The sequence below is a fragment of the Salmo trutta genome, chromosome 12 (assembly GCF_901001165.1).
Source record: "Salmo trutta chromosome 12, fSalTru1.1, whole genome shotgun sequence".
Lineage (NCBI taxonomy): Eukaryota > Metazoa > Chordata > Actinopteri > Salmoniformes > Salmonidae > Salmo > Salmo trutta.
The window spans coordinates 29,927,513-29,947,962 of NC_042968.1; the positions used below are offsets into that span (position 1 = coordinate 29,927,513).

At 46.3% G+C, this 20,450-nt stretch overlaps 1 protein-coding gene across 4 annotated transcripts in view; it reads left to right on the top strand.

Annotated features, from left to right (window-relative positions):
* LOC115203319 (talin-2) overlaps positions 1-18,411 on the top strand; it is a 135,380-nt gene extending 116,969 nt beyond the window's left edge. Inside the window, exons 46-59 of one of the 4 annotated variants that reach the window (XM_029767905.1) lie at positions 1,240-1,406; positions 7,446-7,629; positions 7,889-8,014; positions 8,257-8,328; positions 8,993-9,109; positions 9,701-9,886; positions 10,144-10,251; positions 10,334-10,439; positions 10,570-10,575; positions 11,205-11,329; positions 12,473-12,661; positions 12,818-13,000; positions 13,225-13,350; positions 16,454-18,411. In XM_029767905.1, the coding sequence (XP_029623765.1) occupies positions 1,240-1,406; positions 7,446-7,629; positions 7,889-8,014; positions 8,257-8,328; positions 8,993-9,109; positions 9,701-9,886; positions 10,144-10,251; positions 10,334-10,439; positions 10,570-10,575; positions 11,205-11,329; positions 12,473-12,661; positions 12,818-13,000; positions 13,225-13,350; positions 16,454-16,582 (1,824 nt within the window). In that variant the 3' untranslated portion in view covers positions 16,583-18,411. The remainder of the gene's footprint in view (positions 1-1,239; positions 1,407-7,445; positions 7,630-7,888; positions 8,015-8,256; positions 8,329-8,992; positions 9,110-9,700; positions 9,887-10,143; positions 10,252-10,333; positions 10,440-10,569; positions 10,576-11,204; positions 11,330-12,472; positions 12,662-12,817; positions 13,001-13,224; positions 13,351-16,453) is intronic. The other 3 variants (XM_029767906.1, XM_029767907.1, XM_029767908.1) reach the window with 3 other exon arrangements.
* The last annotated feature ends 2,039 nt before the right edge of the window (positions 18,412-20,450 follow it).

Below are 20,450 nucleotides of genomic sequence, written 5' to 3' on the forward strand. Positions count from 1 at the left end.
TGTCATATGTTTTACCCCCTACACCACTTTCAATAACTTTGTAGAACAGTCCTGTATGCCAAATAGAATCAAATGCTTTTTGGAAGTCGATAAAGCAAGTGTATATTTTGGTATTATTTTGGTGGACATGTTTATCTATCAGGGTGTGTAAGGTGTAAATATGATCAGTTGTGCGATGTTTTGGTATAAATCCAATTTGGCTTTTACTCAAGACATTGTGCTTATTAAGGAAGTTTAGAACTCTTACATTGATGATACTACAGAAAACCTTCCCCAGGTTACTGTTCACACAAATGCCTCTGTAATTGTTAGGGTCAAATTTGTCTCCATTCTTAAAGATTGGGGTTATGAGTCCTTGATTCCAGATGTCAGGGAAATAACCTACACTCAGGATCAAATTAAACAATTTTAATATAGCCAATTGAAATTTTGCACTAGTGAGTTTGAGCATTTCATTTAGGATGCCATCAGGTCCGCAGGCTTTTTTAAATTTGAGAGCCTGAAGTTTCTGAAGTCTCTCTCTCTCTCTCTCTGGCTCTCTCTCTCTCTCTCTCTGGCTCTCTCTCTCTCTCTCTCTCTGTCTGGCGCTCGTTCTCTCTCTCTCTGTCTGGCGCTCGCTCTCTCTCGCTCTGTCTGGCGCTCGCTCGCTCGTTCTCTCTCGCTCTGTCTGGCGCTCGCTCGCTCGTTCTCTCTCGCTCTGTCTGGCGCTCGCTCGTTCTCTCTCGCTCTGTCTGGCGCTCGCTCGTTCTCTCTCGCTCTGTCTGGCGCTCGCTCGTTCTCTCTCGCTCTGTCTGGCGCTCGCTCTCTGATTTGCCAAATGTTCTCTCAGCTGAGTAGGTAGCAGAGGAAATCAGCGTGCCATGTAGCTGTCATTTTGACTGGACAGGTTCTCTAGTTCCTATGGTCTGCATCTGATATGGATAGACATTAGACCAACACATCAATACATCTGTGAGAGCACTGCAGTGAAAGAAAACAAAAGAAGACAAGAGCACAACCATAAAACACTGCAAAAACTACCACCTCCTGCAACATGAGTCCTGTAGCAATCACACACCAACAAGAGAAACACACCGACGGTCACACCAACTCCTTTCTCTGATCTAGCCTAGTGTCAATGGAGGCTGTGATCTGTGATTGTTTGTTTGTGGCTCCTACAGGAGTCCTCAGTGTGTGTTGTCTCTGCGTGTGTCTCTCTGGATGTCTCAAACTGAGCAGTTTGTCTCTGTGTCTCCCCAGGTGTCGATGGTGCTGTCGGCCCTACAGGCTGGTAATAAGGGCACTCAGGCCTGCATCACAGCTGCCAGTGCTGTATCTGGCATCATCGCTGACCTGGACACCACCATCATGTTCGCCTCCGCTGGCACACTCAACGCAGAGAATGACGAGTCCTTCGCTGACCACAGGTGTGTGTGTCCCTACAAGAATAGTAATGAAACAAAAATGTGGATAACTGGGGCCATTTTGTTAGTCCCCACAAGTTCAAGTGCTATTTCTAGGGGGTTTAGAGTTAGAATTAGTGTTAGGGTTAGAATTACATTAAGGGTTAGTGCTCGGGTTAGTTTTAGGGTAAAGGTTAGGTTTTTGGGTTCGGGTAAGACGAACCGTCAATACAGAACAAAGATTGATTACCAGGACCAACTGGCAAGTGTCTTCATTGACATGTTCAACCTCTTCCTGGCCAAGTCTGTAATACCTACATGTTTCAAACAGACCACCATAGTCCCTGTACCCAAGATGTGGAACGTAACCTGCCTAAATGACTACCGCCCCGTAGCACTCATGTTGGGAGCCATGAAGTGCTTTGAAAGGCTGGTCATTGCTCACATCAACACCATCATGCCAGAAACCGTAGACCCACTCCAATATGCATACCGCCCCAACAGATCCACAGTTGACGCAATCTCAATCGCACTCCACACTGCCCTTTCCCACCTGGACAAAAGGAACACCTATGTGAGAATGCTGTTCATTGACTACAGCTCAGCGTTCAACACCATAGTTCCCACAAAGCTCATCACTAAGCTAAGGACCGTGGGACTAAACACCTCCCTCTGTAACTGGATCCTGGACTTCCTGACGATGACCCTCAGGGGTGCGTCCTCCTGTACTCCCTGTTCACCCACGACTGCATGGCCAAGCACGACTCCAACACCATCATTACGTTTGCTGATGAAACAACAGTGGTAAGCCTGATCACCGACAACAATGAGCCAGCCTATAGGGAGGAGTTTAGAGACCTGGCAGTGTGGTGTCAGGACAACAGCCTCTCAATGTGAGAAAGACAGATGAGCTGACCGTGGACTACAGGAAAAGTTGGGCCAAACAGGCCCCCATTAACATTGATGGGGCTGTAGTTGAGCGGGTCGAGAGTTTCAAGTTCCTTGGTGTCCACATCACCAACAAACTATCATGGTCCAAACACACCAAGACAGTTGTGAAGAGGGCAAGACGACACCTTTTCCCCCTCAGGAGACTGAAAAGATTTGGCTTGGGTCCCCAGATTCTCAAATTTCTACAGCTGCATCCTGACCGGTTGCATCACTGTATGGCAACTGCTCGGCATCTGACCGGAAGGCGCTACAGAGGGTAGTGCGTACGGCCCAGTACATCTCTGTGGCCAAGCTTCCTGACATCAGGACCTATATACTAGGCGGTGTCAGAGGAAGGCCCAAAGAATTGTCAGACTCCAGGCAACCAAGTCATGAACTGTTCTCTCTGCTACCGCACGGCAAGCGGTACCGGTTCGCCAAGTCTAGGACCAAAAGGCTCCTTAACAGCTTCTACCCCCAAGCCATAAGACTGCTGACCAACTAAACTAAACAAATGGCCGCCCAGACTATTTACATTGAGTACAGGTTAGGTTTAGGATTAGGGGTTAGGGAAAATAAGATTTTGAATGGGACTGAATTGTGTCCACCCCACAAGGTTGTGTGTGACAGAGACAGCTGGAATCAGGCCTTAGGCCAGGGGTGTCAAACTCATTCCACGGAGTCTGAGTGTCTGCACGTTTTTGGTTTTTCCTTTCAATTAAGACCTAGACAACCAGGTGAGGGGAGTTTCTTACTAATCAGTGACCTTAATTAATCAATCAAGTACAGGTGGAGGGAAAACCCGCAGACACTTGGCCAACCGCCGCCTTAGGCCAACCTCCGCCCCTGCACTCAGTGACAGGAAGACATATAGCCTAGTGATCAGGCAGGAGGAAGTGTCTGGACTGGAGTCACACTACAAATCATTCAGACTGGGAGGAGAGGAAGTCGCTCAGTACTTAAGACCAAACACTTCTATTAAACACTTCAGACGTACTGTACCTTACCTGACCCCTGCAGATGCAGATGCTCTGACAAAGATCAACCTTTGATATGGAAATCGCTGAAGGTTGAATGATGTCATCTTTTTAACACTAGAACCACTTGGCATCTATGGACCCCCCCTTCAAGCTAATGAGCAGTCATTTTGACTGCAACATTCTAACAGTGTAATTAATATATTTCATGTTATAGCAAAAATGATAATTTGGTTGTGTTTATGAAGGCCTTGGGTAACATGATAATCCGATTTGTATTTTATTTCAAGTTACATAATAGCATTTTCCTTTACTGTAATGCTCAAACACAAAAATTCTAGTTTTCAATACATTTTATTTGTGAAGTGCTTTGTTACATCTATGAAACAGAAAGCATATGCGTAGGAACATGGTAACAGCTTATTTTTAGAAAGACAAAAGAAAATACCCCAACCACCAAGAAGTAGGGTCAGAAGACACAAGGTCAAATGATGACAACATCAGTAGCCTGAACGTCATTAGAAGTAGGGTCAAAAGACACAAGGTCAAATGATGACAACATCAGTAGCCTGAACGTCATTAGAAGTAGGGTCAAATGATGACAACATCAGTAGCCTGAACGTCATTAGAAGTAGGGTCAGAAGACACACGGTCAAATGATGACAACATCAGTAGCCTGAACGTCATTATAGGCACCAAGTGGTCTTGATAAATAGTGAAACTTGGCACAACAGCAATAATGACATTACAATGAATAAGTTAATATGACAGTAGTCAAAAATAAACAATTATTGTCAGCTCGTACTTCATCAGTAGGATTTCATTTAGCTATTATCCCTTGTCCTAACAGTTGACACAATTTTCTTAACTTTCACTTGCTTGACACACTTGGACATACCTTTGTTTCGTTGTAGTGCGTAATAGTATCTGGTTTTCTCTTGCTTGTGTCCCGTTGTCTTGTCATTCTTCAGCACTGTTGTTGAGTACAACGGCTGTGCAGGTGCCTTAGTAGTCTCATAAGGCTGGTTGGATTTGTTGTACTGATATAGGGAACATACCATTTTGAGATGATGATCAGAATGCATCAATACAATAGAATGGCCCTCCCTGTTCTTCATTCACAATTGGTGATTACATTAGTAAGCTTCTTTCGCTTCCCCTCGCTCATCAACTCACCCCTTTTCCACACCATACTTCATTTATTTCATCTGTTGTTTGTGTGAAATGAGTTTAGGTGTAGTTTAGGTTCAGTTTCAACTTGGGACTCCACTTTCAACTGTTGGGAGGAGGAGCAGAGCAGGCCCTACTGTTGGGAGGAGGAGCAGAGCAGAGCAGGCCCTACTGTTGGGAGGAGGAGGAGCAGAGCAGAGCAGGCCCTACTGTTGGGAGGAGGAGCAGAGCAGGCCCTACTGTTGGGAGGAGGAGCAGAGCAGGCCCTACTGTTGGGAGGAGGAGCAGCAGAGCAGGCCCTACTGTTGGGAGGATGAGGAGCAGAGCAGGCCCTACTGTTTGGAGGAGGAGGAGCAGAGCAGGCCCTACTGTTGGGAGGAGCAGAGTAGGCCCTACTGTTGGGAGGAGGGCAGAGCAGGCCCTACTGTTGGGAGGAGGAGGAGCAGAGCAGGCCCTACTGTTGGGAGGAGGAGGAGCAGAGCAGGCCCTACTGTTGGGAGGAGGAGGAGCAGAGCAGGCCCTACTGTTGGGAGGAGGAGGAGCAGAGCAGGCCCTACTGTTGGGAGGAGGAGGAGCAGAGCAGAGCAGGCCCTACTGTTGGGAGGAGGAGGAGCAGAGCAGAGCAGGCCCTACTGTTGGGAGGAGGAGCAGAGCAGAGCAGGCCCTACTGTTGGGAGGAGGAGCAGAGCAGAGCAGGCCCTACTGTTGGGAGGAGGAGGAGAGCAGAGCAGGCCCTACTGTTGGGAGGAGGAGGAGAGCAGAGCAGGCCCTACTGTTGGGAGGAAGAGGAGAGCAGAGCAGGCCCTACTGTTGGGAGGAGGAGGAGAGCAGAGCAGGCCCTACTGTTGGGAGGAGGAGGAGAGCAGAGCAGGCCCTACTGTTGGGAGGAGGAGCAGAGCAGAGCAGGCCCTACTGTTGGGAGGAGGAGCAGAGCAGAGCAGGCCCTACTGTTGGGAGGAGGAGCAGAGCAGAGCAGGCCCTACTGTTGGGAGGAGGAGGAGCAGAGCAGGCCCTACTGTTGGGAGGAGGAGGAGCAGAGCAGGCCCTACTGTTTGGAGGAGGAGGAGCAGAGCAGGCCCTACTGTTGGGAGGAGGAGGAGCAGAGCAGGCCCTACTGTTGGGAGGAGGAGGAGCAGAGCAGGCCCTACTGTTGGGAGGAGGAGGAGCAGAGCAGGCCCTACTGTTGGGAGGAGGAGGAGCAGAGCAGGCCCTACTGTTGGGAGGAGGAGGAGCAGAGCAGGCCCTACTGTTGGGAGGAGCAGAGCAGGCCCTACTGTTGGGAGGAGGAGCAGAGCAGAGCAGGCCCTACTGTTGGGAGGAGGAGCAGAGCAGAGCAGGCCCTACTGTTGGGAGGAGGAGCAGAGCAGAGCAGGCCCTACTGTTGGGAGGAGGAGCAGAGCAGAGCAGGCCCTACTGTTGGGAGGAGGAGCAGAGCAGGGCAGGCCCTACTGTTGGGAGGAGGAGCAGCAGGCCCTACTGTTGGGAGGAGGAGGAGAGCAGAGCAGGCCCTACTGTTGGGAGGAGGAGGAGAGCAGAGCAGGCCCTACTGTTGGGAGGAGGAGCAGAGCAGGCCCTACTGTTGGGAGGAGGAGGGGCAGAGCAGGCCCTACTGTTGGGAGGAGGAGCAGAGCAGAGCAGGCCCTACTGTTGGGAGGAGGAGGAGCAGAGCAGGCCCTACTGTTGGGAGGAGGAGCAGCAGAGCAGGCCCTACTGTTGGGAGGAGGAGCAGCAGAGCAGGCCCTACTGTTGGGAGGAGGAGGAGAGCAGAGCAGGCCCTACTGTTGGGAGGAGGAGGAGCAGAGCAGGCCCTACTGTTGGGAGGAGGAGGAGCAGAGCAGGCCCTACTGTTGGGAGGAGGAGGGGCAGAGCAGGCCCTACTGTTGGGAGGAGGAGGAGCAGAGCAGGCCCTACTGTTGGGAGGAGGAGGAGCAGAGCAGGCCCTACTGTTGGGAGGAGGAGGAGCAGAGCAGGCCCTACTGTTGGGAGGAGGAGGGGCAGAGCAGGCCCTACTGTTGGGAGGAGGAGCAGAGCAGGCCCTACTGTTGGGAGGAGGAGGAGCAGAGCAGGCCCTACTGTTGGGAGGAGGAGGAGCAGAGCAGGCCCTACTGTTGGGAGGAGGAGGAGCAGAGCATGCCCTACTGTTGGGAGGAGGAGGAGCAGAGCAGGCCCTACTGTTGGGAGGAGCAGAGCAGGCCCTACTGTTGGGAGGAGCAGAGCAGGCCCTACTGTTGGGAGGAGGAGGGGCAGAGCAGGCCCTACTGTTGGGAGGAGGAGGGGCAGAGCAGGCCCTACTGTTGGGAGGAGGAGCAGAGCAGGCCCTACTGTTGGGAGGAGGAGCAGAGCAGAGCAGGCCCTACTGTTGGGAGGAGGAGCAGAGCAGAGCAGGCCCTACTGTTGGGAGGAGGAGCAGAGCAGAGCAGGCCCTACTGTTGGGAGGAGGAGCAGAGCAGAGCAGGCCCTACTGTTGGGAGGAGGAGCAGAGCAGAGCAGGCCCTACTGTTGGGAGGAGGAGGAGCAGAGCAGGCCCTATTGTTGGGAGGAGGAGGAGCAAGGGGGAAACAACATTCAAAAAAATGACATGCCCTCCTATAACTGGTTATTACACCAGTTCTGTTTGTGATATTAAGATTCTGACAACGGCAGTGTGTTTTTAGACTTAGTTAGGAAAAGTCAAGGACGGAGTGGGCAAGAGTTAATGGCAGAGTAATAAAAACAAAAAAGATAATGAGCTGTCAAAATGACTCCTTTAGGGTTCTAGTGTTAAGAGCTATCGTTTTGTGTGGGTTAAAAGAGTTTTGACATGTGTTGGTGGAGGGTCATCTCATAGCAGGATGGTATTAATAAGACCATTGGAATTTAGAAAAACCGTAATGTTTAACCATGAGCCATGGTAACACCTGTAGAAGTTTAGAGATTTTACCGCCTCCTTCGGTCTCTCTTTGTCTGTGTCCGTCTCTCTCCTCCCTCTCCCCGCACCCCCTCCCAGGGAGAACATATTGAAGACAGCGAAGGCTCTGGTGGAGGACACTAAGATGTTGGTGTCTGGAGCAGCGTCCGGTCAGGACAGACTGGCCCAAGCTGCCCAGTCCTCAGCTAAGACCATCACACAGCTCACTGACGTGGTCAAACTGGGTGCCGCCAGCATCGGCTCTGACGACCCAGAGACACAGGTGACCAATTATTTATTTTAGGTGACATCTTCTGTTCCCAAAACAGTCCTTAGTGGACAAAATTACTGTACCATTTTAGACTGTTTTTAATTAATAAAACATAGGCCTACTGCAACTTTCCTTTCTTCAAAGAGACTGCTATTAAAAGTAGGAAGTACTGTAGCTGTTTAGGGGGACCTATTGATGTACCCAACCTGAAATGGACTCAACCCCAGATTGTGTCCTTAATAAGCTGATGATATGTGTGTGTTCTGTATAGGTGGTTCTGATCAACGCAGTGAAAGATGTGGCCAAGGCCCTGGCTGAGCTCATAGGAGCCACTAAGTGTGCTGCGGGCAAGGCTGCAGACGACCCGTCCATGTACCAGCTGAAGAGTGCTGCCAAGGTAGGAGACCCAGTGAGACCCATGGAGGACTCTAAGGCCGCTGTCTCTAACAGGCATTGTGGCATCATCATCCCTCCTGGCTGTAGCTTATTATACAGTTATTATACATCTTCTTGACAGAGTGCTTTTTAGTCCAGCACTAGGCTTAATCTGTGTCCGGGCAACCGCTAAATTCTGTTTGAACTATGTCTAGTGCTCTGAAATAAAATATTGTACGATTAAATCTTGTAATCTACGCCCAGTTGTCCCCCAGAAACATGGCAGAAGTGAACGGGATGCCTCCTCAGTCTGATATGTGCGTAAAGGGTGTTCTGGTGAGCGCTTCCAGTACACCAGATGAAGGCATGCTGTCTTTGTGTGCCATAGCAGCAGATTTCCTCCCCCTCCTTTAGGCCTAGCCATTAATCAACATCCCATCTTTCTCGCCATGCTTTAATCTCATCCAGCGCTAGTCAATGACCCAGCCAAGTGGAAAGGAAGCGAGATCTAAAATCACTGTTAGCCACTACCTACCTAGCGCATGTGGTGGAAATGTGTTGGGCTGTGTCACAAATGGTATCCTATTCCCTATATAGTGCTCTACTGGCCCTGGTTAAAAGTAGTGCACTATATAGGGAATAGGATGCAATTTGGGACGTAGTCATAGTAATCCAGGGAACTCCTTTTAACCTGCTTTTGGACCTTCTCCAAGCCCTGAGGCAGACAGATGGTAGATAACAGGTGGCTTATATTCACTTCAGCTCAAACTGCAGTGCTGTGGTTCATGTTGATAGCTGTTGTGCTCCCCGTCTTTCAGTTCCATATGGTGTTTACGTACATAATAATACCAACAGCACACACAAACTGTCAACAGAAATAAAGGTTAATCTCTCCGCCCACCAAAGGCAAGATGTCTCTCTGATGCCCCCCAGTGCTGTCTCTCCCACTGACATCCTTGGACCTGTCTCCCCCATCGTCCCCCCTCTGGTAACCCACCAGGTGATGGTGACCAACGTGACGTCCCTGCTGAAGACGGTGAAGGCTGTGGAGGACGAGGCCACGCGGGGGACCAGGGCCCTGGAGGCCACCATTGAATGTATTAAACAGGAACTCGCGGTAAGCAGTCATCTATAAAGTGATTTATTTAATCACTGACTTGATTAGGATGATGACAATGGACATGCTCTCTCATTTACGCTTTGTGGCCTAAACGTGTCCTCAAGCTAAGCTGGAAATGCTTTATTAGTTACATACTATAAAAGCATTAACATATTGAATCATCAACCATAACGGTTTATATACTCGTCACTAGATGAACTCTAGAACGGCCCAGGCCCTGTGTTTTCCCTGCTATCCTTATCTTTAGTAACTGACAGAGGACCACAGATCTCCATTAGTTTGTGGTTCCAGCTCTTAGCTTTATCAGTTTCCCCTCAGGACAGCCTCCTAGTGCAGCTACAACTAGAGCCTTGATCAAACACGGATATTACCATGGGATCAATAAGATCAACCAGAGTTAAAACTCAACAACCAGTGTTGCCACATTGGGACACATTGGTATGCCTGTTGTGTGTTAGGTCATTATAGGATATAGCCCTGTTAGGTGTTACTGCACACGGCTGTACAATTCAACATTATATGGAGAGCTGTTTGATATATTAAATCAGTGAGGTTTTTAAGAACATATTGAGTGTTGTGTTTCTTCAGGTGTTCCAGTCTAAAGACGTCCCGGAGAAGTCGACCACGCCTGAAGAGTTCATCCGCATGACCAAGGGCATCACCACGGCAACAGCCAAAGCAGTGGCGGCTGGGAACTCTGCACGACAGGAGGATGTGATCTCCACAGCTAACCTGAGTCGCAAGGCCATCTTTGACATGCTGACCACATGCAAGGTTCTGATCAATACTCCTTACTAGGGAAGATGCCCCCTACCTTCTGTCCCCTACCCTCCTATCCTGTATACTTAAACCCTGACCAGCACGGCCATTTTCAACATGCTGACTATATGCAAGGTTGTGATCATCCCTAGGCCCTAAACGTTGTAGATGTTAGAGGAAGAACAGATTGATATTACTCCTCATCTCATCCATACTGACCACCTGGAAAGTAGAACATCTGACTCCTAACACTGTGTGTCTGTGTCCCTCAGCAAGCAGCTTACCACCAGGAGGTGAACAAGGACGTACGGAGCAGAGCGCTGCTCTACGGGACAGAGTGCACCACAGGTTACATTGACCTACTGGAGCATGTGCTGCTGGTAGGTTGGGTGGGGGTGGGTGTGATAATAGTGATGATGGGGATGTTTTCCTGAACCACCTCTACTCTGTGTGTATCAACAGGTCCTCCAGGGGCCTACAGCAGAGCAGAAGCAGCAGCTGGTGTTCTACTCTAAACGTGTTGCTGGGGCTGTTACTGAACTCATCCAGACTGCTGAGGCCATGAAAGGTGAGAAGACACTTCACTGAACTACTGTACGCCTGGTTCATAATATAGGACAGTAAGGATCATTTAGCAGATATACTGTATGTATCCAGAGTGTTCTATTAACAGTCTGTTCCTGCCTTCTTTGCCACAGATGGAGGTAAGTTAAGAATGTAACCAGTTGTGATTCAGGGCCGACCATTCCATTGAGATTCGTTGTTGAATTTTCCCTCTTTACAGGCCCGTTAGTCTAACAATATCCCCATCCATCCATCATGCTCTTCATTTTAGTTTCCATCTGACCATAAAGACATGGTGAAATGCTCATCACCATGTCCATTGCAGTGTGGATGCTCTTCATTTTAGTTTCCATCTCACCATAAAGACATGGTGAAATGCTCATCACCATGTCCATTGCAGTGTGGATGCTCTTCATTTTAGTTTCCATCTCACCATAAAGACATGGTGAAATGCTCATCACCATGTCCATTGCAGTGTGGATGCTCTTCATTTTAGTTTCCATCTCACCATAAAGACATGGTGAAATGCTCATCACCATGTCCATTGCAGTGTGGATGCTCTTCATTTGCGTATTTAATGTCACTGATGTGATAATTGCGATTCAATCTTAAACACACTTAATTTGCTGTGCATGCCGTGTCATGTGGCGTTTGTTCTGTCTCTGTGGTCTCCATATTGTGAGGCGTGCTCTGTTCATACACAGCTGTGTGTGTGGTAACTCACTGTGTGTGTGTGTGTGTGTGGTAACTCACTGTGTGTGTGTTTCAGGCACAGAGTGGGTGGACCCAGAGGACCCCACAGTGATAGCAGAGACAGAGCTGTTGGGGGCGGCAGCGTCCATCGAAGCAGCGGCTAAGAAACTGGAGCAGCTGAAACCCAGAGCCAAGCCCAAGGTAGGACACTACACCACCCACAACGCACCTCACAAGCCACATGGGTATTTTTAACCCCCAATTTCTACACTAATAACATAAATGGGATGCATAAGTTGCAGCAAGAATGACAATCCTGTCAGTAATTTTGTCTTGGTGCTTGTCTCTTTGTTGGTGTTTGTCATTGTGTGTGTCTGTTTAGAGACAGTGTCTCATCAGTTTTGACACTCAGATTCTGTGGTGTTCAGTCGCTGTGAGTCAGTGTTAGATCCATAGGGTGATGCTCTATTCACTATTTGAATGTCTAATACTTGTATTGTCTCTCCTCACATACAGTGAAAGTAGTGGCAACCTCTGTCTCTGGATTTATTCATGTTTGTACACCTGTATGTACTTTGGTCTGTCTACCAGACTATCAGTCTGTCTGTAGCTGATATCATGTACGTTGTTCAGGAGGAACCCCCTACTCTATTCTGACTTTGACCTTCTGCTTACCGCTCCCTCCTCGCTCCCTCCTCTCTCCCTCCTTCACTCTTTTCCTCTTTCAATCCCTTTCTCCCTCCCCTTCCTGCTGTCTATGATTCTAACCCTTCTGTCCCTCCCTTCCTTCTCACTCACTCACTCCCTTTCTCGCGCTACATCTCTCTCTTTCTCTCTCCCTCTCTTTCTTTCACCCTCTCTCTCCCTCCTGTCCTGTAGTTCTAGTTGTAGCCATATACTGTAGAAGTACTCCTCTGGTCAGAGTATAAACCCTGGAAGCCTTCTCTGCAGGCCTCTGTCTGATATGTTTGATATATTAGGTTGTTATTCAATCCAACTATATATCAAACATATTTCTACAGTGTCCCGCCCTGTCTACAGACTGTGTGTGTGAGGGACTGGTCTAATCTTGGAATGACTTGGCATAGAATAGTTGTAAGTGTTTTGTGTTATTTCGTTTAGTTTGCCCCAAATAACAGATGTTACTGAGAAGTTTCTGTAGTGCAGACAGTACGGATTTGTAAACAAATCTGTCTGAACTATTTTGAAATTGAAAGACTTGAACAGCTATACTCTAAAACTCCAACATCAAAACCATTACGTTTGCCATGTAATATGATTGCTGCCTATCTTTGTCTCTTCCTGTGAGACGTCTGAGTTGTAACTGTCTCGTCTCCCCTTCAGCAAGCAGATGAAACGCTGGACTTTGAGGAGCAGATCCTGGAAGCAGCTAAGTCCATCGCTGCAGCCACCAGTGCCCTGGTCAAGTCTGCTTCAGCTGCCCAGAGAGAGCTGGTGGCTCAGGGCAAGGTGGGCTCTATTCCAGCTAACGCAGTGGATGATGGTCAGTGGTCCCAGGGTCTCATCTCAGCGGTACGTACACACACACACACACACACAATCTAAATAAAGCCTCTAAATAACGTTTATCAATCCTTTTTTTGGAAGAGCTGGAATGAACACATTAATTCTAAGGGATTGCATCTTTGAAATGTATATGAAGCGTTCTCGCTGTGTTCTCTCCTACAGGCCAGGATGGTAGCAGCAGCCACCAGTAACCTGTGTGAGGCAGCTAATGCCTCGGTCCAGGGCCAAGCCAGTGAGGAGAAGCTGATCTCGTCGGCCAAGCAGGTGGCAGCCTCCACAGCCCAGCTCCTAGTGGCCTGTAAGGTTAAAGCTGACCAGGACTCTGAGGCCATGAGGAGACTACAGGTACTAGGATGATGAATAACAAATTGCCCCTTGCCTCCTAGGCACTCCTGTAGAGCTTACACGCCTATCTAATTGTTTCAGATCTGGAGGGGTGCAGGGGGAGACAGGGCTCGGGGTCAATTTGGAATTCAGTGTAACCCCACAAACATACATCTTGTGATTAGCATTTTGTAATCGTTGTAACATGTTATGTGGTATGATATTGATGGACTGTCCTCCCAAAGGCTGCTGGTAATGCAGTAAAGAGGGCGTCGGACAACCTGGTCCGAGCGGCCCAGAAAGCAGCATTCCACAAGGCAGACGATGACAACGTGGTGGTCAAGACCAAGTTTGTGGGAGGAATCGCTCAGGTGAGACTTCAGGGCTCTGGCAGACTCCACAGTGACATGTACACTGTTCAAACCAGATTTACTCTTGTCAAGCCTTTCAGTTCTGTAAGTGGACACATCAAGAACAACTCCAAGCATTTATCAGGAGCTGACAGCACTGTACAGTATGTTGTACAGGCTGGTTTGAATCAGGTGTTGTGTAGTAACTGGTGCCTGTTCTATCCTAGTGTTAATTAGCTAGGTGTTGTGTAGTAACTGGTGCCTGTTATATCCTAGTGTTAATTAGCTAGGTGTTGTGTAGTAACTGGTGCCTGTTCTATCCTAGTGTTAATTAGCTAGGTGTTGTGTAGTAACTGGTGCCTGTTCTATCCTAGTGTTAATTAGCTAGGTGTTGTGTAGTAACTGGTGCCTGTTCTATCCTAGTGTTAATTAGCTAGGTGTTGTGTACTAACTGGTGCCTGTTCTATCCTAGTGTTAATTAGCTAGGTGTTGTGTAGTAACTGGTGCCTGTTCTATCCTAGTGTTAATTAGCTAGGTGTTGTGTACTAACTGGTGCCTGTTCTATCCTAGTGTTAATTAGCTAGGTGTTGTGTACTAACTGGTGCCTGTTCTATCCTAGTGTTAATTAGCTAGGTGTTGTGTAGTAACTGGTGCCTGTTCTATCCTAGTGTTAATTAGCTAGGTGTTGTGTAGTAACTGGTGCCTGTTCTATCCTAGTGTTAATTAGCTAGGTGTTGTGTAGTAACTGGTGCCTGTTCTATCCTAGTGTTAATTAGCTAGGTGTTGTGTAGTAACTGGTGCCTGTTCTATCCTAGTGTTAATTAGCTAGGTGTTGTGTAGTAACTGGTGCCTGTTCTATCCTAGTGTTAATTAGCTAGGTGTTGTGTAGTAACTGGTGCCTGTTCTATCCTAGTGTTAATTAGCTAGGTGTTGTGTAGTAACTGGTGCCTGTTCTATCCTAGTGTTAATTAGCTAGGTGTTGTGTAGTAACTGGTGCCTGTTCTATCCTAGTGTTAATTAGCTAGGTGTTGTGTACTAACTGGTGCCTGTTCTATCCTAGTGTTAATTAGCTAGGTGTTGTGTAGTAACTGGTGCCTGTTCTATCCTAGTGTTAATTAGCTAGGTGTTGTGTACTAACTGGTGCCTGTTCTATCCTAGTGTTAATTAGCTAGGTGTTGTGTAGTAACTGGTGCCTGTTCTATCCTAGTGTTAATTAGCTAGGTGTTGTGTAGTAACTGGTGCCTGTTCTATCCTAGTGTTAATTAGCTAGGTGTTGTGTAGTAACTGGTGCCTGTTCTATCCTAGTGTTAATTAGCTAGGTGTTGTGTAGTAACTGGTGCCTGTTCTATCCTAGTGTTAATTAGCTAGGTGTTGTGTAGTAACTGGTGCCTGTTCTATCCTAGTGTTAATTAGCTAGGTGTTGTGTAGTAACTGGTGCCTGTTCTATCCTAGTGTTAATTAGCTAGGTGTTGTGTAGTAACTGGTGCCTGTTCTATCCTAGTGTTAATTAGCTAGGTGTTGTGTAGTAACTGGTGCCTGTTCTATCCTAGTGTTAATTAGCTAGGTGTTGTGTAGTAACTGGTGCCTGTTCTATCCTAGTGTTAATTAGCTAGGTGTTGTGTAGTAACTGGTGCCTGTTCTATCCTAGTGTTAATTAGCTAGGTGTTGTGTAGTAACTGGTGCCTGTTCTATCCTAGTGTTAATTAGCTAGGTGTTGTGTAGTAACTGGTGCCTGTTCTATCCTAGTGTTAATTAGCTAGGTGTTGTGTAGTAACTGGTGCCTGTTCTATCCTAGTGTTAATTAGCTAGGTGTTGTGTAGTAACTGGTGCCTGTTCTAACCTAGTGTTAATTAGCTAGGTGTTGTGTAGTAACTGGTGCCTGTTCTATCCTAGTGTTAATTAGCTAGGTGTTGTGTAGTAACTGGTGCCTGTTCTATCCTAGTGTTAATTAGCTAGGTGTTGTGTAGTAACTGGTGCCTGTTCTATCCCAGTGTTAATTAGCTAGGTGTTGTGTAGTAACTGGTGCCTGTTCTATCCCAGTGTTAATTAGCTAGGTGTTGTGTAGTAACTGGTGCCTGTTCTATCCTAGTGTTAATTAGCTAGGTGTTGTGTAGTAACTGGTGCCTGTTCTATCCTAGTGTTAATTAGCTAGGTGTTGTGTAGTAACTGGTGCCTGTTCTATCCTAGTGTTAATTAGCTAGGTGTTGTGTAGTAACTGGTGCCTGTTCTATCCTAGTGTTAATTAGCTAGGTGTTGTGTAGTAACTGGTGCCTGTTCTATCCTAGTGTTAATTAGCTAGGTGTTGTGTAGTAACTGGTGCCTGTTCTATCCTAGTGTTAATTAGCTAGGTGTTGTGTAGTAACTGGTGCCTGTTCTATCCTAGTGTTAATTAGCTAGGTGTTGTGTAGTAACTGGTGCCTGTTCTATCCTAGTGTTAATTAGCTAGGTGTTGTGTAGTAACTGGTGCCTGTTATATCCTAGTGTTAATTAGCTAGGTGTTGTGTAGTAACTGGTGCCTGTTCTATCCTAGTGTTAATTAGCTAGGTGTTGTGTAGTAACTGGTGCCTGTTCTATCCTAGTGTTAATTAGCTAGGTGTTGTGTAGTAACTGGTGCCTGTTCTATCCTAGTGTTAATTAGCTAGGTGTTGTGTACTAACTGGTGCCTGTTCTATCCTAGTGTTAATTAGCTAGGTGTTGTGTAGTAACTGGTGCCTGTTCTATCCTAGTGTTAATTAGCTAGGTGTTGTGTAGTAACTGGTGCCTGTTCTATCCTAGTGTTAATTAGCTAGGTGTTGTGTAGTAACTGGTGCCTGTTCTATCCCAGTGTTAATTAGCTAGGTGTTGTGTAGTAACTGGTGCCTGTTCTATCCCAGTGTTAATTAGCTAGGTGTTGTGTAGTAACTGGTGCCTGTTCTATCCTAGTGTTAATTAGCTAGGTGTTGTGTAGTAACTGGTGCCTGTTCTATCCTAGTGTTAATTAGCTAGGTGTTGTGTAGTAACTGGTGCCTGTTCTATCCTAGTGTTAATTAGCTAGGTGTTGTGTAGTAACTGGTGCCTGTTCTATCCTAGTGTTAATTAGCTAGGTGTTGTGTAGTAACTGGTGCCTGTTTTATTCTGTGTCCAGATCATAGCAGCCCAGGAGGAGATGCTGAGGAAGGAGAGAGAGCTGGAGGAGGCCAGGAAGAAGCTGGCTCAGATCAGACAGCAGCAGTACAAGTTCTTACCCAGTGAACTACGGGAGGACGAGAACTGAGCTATACCCTGCTGCTATTGCCGTGTGTGTGTGTGTGTGTGTGTGTGTGTGTGTGTGTGTGTGTGTTGAGTGCATTTGTACATGTGCGTGTATATGTAGTATGTTACCACACACACGAGCGGTGGCCCAAATTGACTTTCTCAGTGTGCAAAAAGGTTAAGTTGGCATTTTAGTGTGCCCACTCAACCAGTGGGGTCAAGCCCAGAATGGGACATGGATAGCCACTGTCTACTACACCTGCAGGGGTCTTTAACTACCAGGAGATGTCTCCTACCACTATGACATGACTTGGCTTGTAACGGTCTATTACCCTGCATTACCTGCCAGTTAACCTACACCGGAAAAAAGTATTCTCTAGAAGCAATGGATTTGTAACAGGTGAACAAGCTGAAGAATGTGCATCCTAATAGTTTGAATGTCTTTCTCTATGGAGCTATACATCTGATGTGATTAGATACCAGTGTTGACATTGAATCTCCAAACTAAGGGGATATTTCTAATGTTAGCATGGTGTTAACCTTTTGGCCAGACTTTCTTTCATAAAGGAAGAAGAGTGTGATATGTTAGGTGCATACAGTACATTAGGCATTTACACACACATTGCTATTTATTTCCTTTTTTATGAGACAAGTGAGAAATTATAGCATTTCGTAAATATTACTAGTGTTTGAAATTCCACACTTGGGTGATTTGACATTTGTCACCTTGTGGTCTATATCTTTATATATATCTCCTTGTCAGACAGCAAGTAATTCAGACAGTTGAGGTATTTGGAGCATATTGAAGAATAGCTTATGGATCTTATTTCATGGAAGCATTTTTTGTCGCATTGACCGTTCGGCTTGCGTAGACACTTTTTAAAAATCCTTGTTTAGATGTGCTCTTGACACTGAAGATTGAAATGTACCTAGTGTTGATAAATGCTTAAATTTGCATCTAATTGCTAGAGTTTTTTATGACAACCTCTTATGATGCATTACAATCTAGTACTCTATTATTTCTGTGATTTGGAGGCGAAGTTACTACAGAATAACATTTTTAGCAAGTTAAGATACTCTGACATTTACAGTAAGCTTAACTAGTCTCATCCCTTCCACTACTACAGATCTCCTAGCCCTGCATAACCTGGACTGTGTACAGTCAGTTAACTGGCTTCCCTCTACTATTCTCATTAGTTTACAGTTGATATTGAGCCATACAGCTGGAACTGATGTTCATGAAGCAATACTATGAAGGCGCTGTAGGGGGCAGTGTTGTCCTCACAGCCTCCTGACATGCAATGTAATGAAGCGACCTCTTGCTTGATCTTTTCAAACCTCAAACACTACAAACACTGCACCTCTGAAAACCGTTCAGATACTGTAAGAAAAAATACTAATGTAGGAAACAATTGCTGGTCTTAAATGTATTACGATGTAAGTAGGAGTTTAAAAAAAACATCCAGGCAATCTGAAAAAAGATTCTCATTGATGAAGCGTGATTTCTCTACAACTCATAATGCAAACTGAAATGAATGGCTCGAATATTGTAACACCCCAGACCTCTAGAATGAATGTGAAGCGGTAAATCTTTGTTGACTATACACAATATACTGTGCTTCTGATGGTTACCCCTGCCTGTTGGACCACTTCAGTGGGTCACGTCCTGTTGTTGTTCACCTGTTGAATCCGTCTCACTCTTACTCTAAGGGTGCTTTATGTAACTGTAGTGGGAAGTGCTACTATTGCAGTATATTTACCTTCTGTTTGCCAGGGTTGTGTTCATTATGCACCAAATGAGGAAAATGGAGGAGTGACTACCTAGAATTGTCCAATAGAACAACAAAAAAATCCTAATGAACACAACCCAGGTTTGGTTCTAGTGTTTGGTTTTATGACAGTCAGTGAGTGTCAATTAGCAAACAAATCATTATTGTGAGGTCAAATTCTGCTCTTGCGTTTCAGTCATATGCATGGCTTCTGGGTTCTATTATTTTCGGAACAGAAAATACATCTGCACGACGTACTGATTGGTATTCTGAACTGCACATAAGGACAATAACCCCTAACAAACTGCAAACGGTCCATGTTAAACATGTTTTACTCCGGATTGATGTGTAACAGTAGGCTCTACAGTTCAAACGCTGGTACAGTTCTGTCAGACTTCACGCATCTGGTCTTTGTAGTATTATGTCATTAGTGCCTTAGTTTCTAGCTCATACAGCATCTGGTCTGCTTGTGACAACTTATCTAGCTGGATAAAGGAGTGTGGTCAGTATCAATGAGTAGGGCCTTGAGTTGTTCCTGTCATAGCCTATTACCAAGACTTTTAGGTCCCATAGAGATGAAAAACATGGCCTCACAGGTACTACTGCGTTGTCCTATAAACTGTACCTCTGTCCCTATCTTTCTGCCTGATGCACCCATGGCCTTGAGGGCAGAGACGAATGTGTCGCTGTGTAAAAAGTACCATCATTATATGTATACGATATACAGTGCCTTGCGAAAGTATTCGGCCCCCTTGAACTTTTTGACCTTTTGCCACATTTCAGGCTTCAAACATAAAGATATAAAACTGTAATTTTTTGTGAAGAATCAACAACAAGTGCGACACAATCATGAAGCGGAACGAAATTAATGGATATTTCAAACTTTTTTCACAAATAAAAAACTGAAAAATTGGGCGTGCAAAATTATTCAGCCCCCTTAAGTTAATACTTTGTAGCGCCACCTTTTGTTGCTATTACAGCTGTAAGTCGCTTGGGGTCTGTCTCTATCAGTTTTGCACATCGAGAGACTGAAATTTTTGCCCATTCCTCCTTGCAAAATAGCTCGAGCTCAGTGAGGTTGGATGGAGAGCGTTTGTGAACAGCAGTTTTCAGTTCTTTCCACAGATTCTCGATTGGATTCAGGTCTGGACTTTGACTTGGCCATTCTAACACCTGGATATGTTTATTTGTGAACCATTCCATTGTAGATTTTGCTTTATGTTTTGGATCATTGTCTTGTTGGAAGACAAATCTCCGTCCCAGTCTCAGGTCTTTTGCAGACTCCATCAGGTTTTCTTCCAGAATGTCCTGTATTTGGCTCCATCCATCTTCCCATCAATTTTAACCATCTTCCCTGCCCCTGCTGAAGAAAAGCAGGCCCAAACCATGATGCTGCCACCACCATGTTTGACAGTGGGGATAGGGTGTTCAGGGTGATGAGCTGTGTTGCTTTTACGCCAAACATAACGTTTTGCATTGTTGCCAAAAAGTTCGATTTTGGTTTCATCTGACCAGAGCACCTTCTTCCACATGTTTGGTGTGTCTCCCAGGTGGCTAGTGGCAAACTTTAAACGACACTTTTTATGGATATCTTTAAGAAATGGCTTTCTTCTTGCCACTCTTCCATAAAGGCCAGATTTGTGCAGTATACGACTGATTGTTGTCCAATGGACAGAGTCTCCCACCTCAGCTGTAGATCTCTGCAGTTCATCCAGAGTGATCATGGGCCTCTTGGCTGCATCTCTGATCAGTCTTCTCCTTGTATGAGCTGAAAGTTTAGAGGGACGGCCGGGTCTTCGTAGATTTGCAGTGGTCTGATACTCCTTCCATTTCAATATTATCGCTTGCACAGTGCTCTTTAGGATGTTTAAAGCTTGGGAAATCTTTTTGTATCCAAATCCGGCTTTAAACTTCTCCACAACAGTATCTCGGACCTGCCTGGTGTGTTCCTTGTTCTTCATGATGCTCTCTGCGCTTTAAACGGACCTCTGAGACTATCACAGAGCAGGTGCATTTATACGGAGACTTGATTACACACAGGTGGATTCTATTTATCATCATTAGTCATTTAGGTCAACATTGGATCATTCAGAGATCCTCACTGAACTTCTGGAGAGAGTT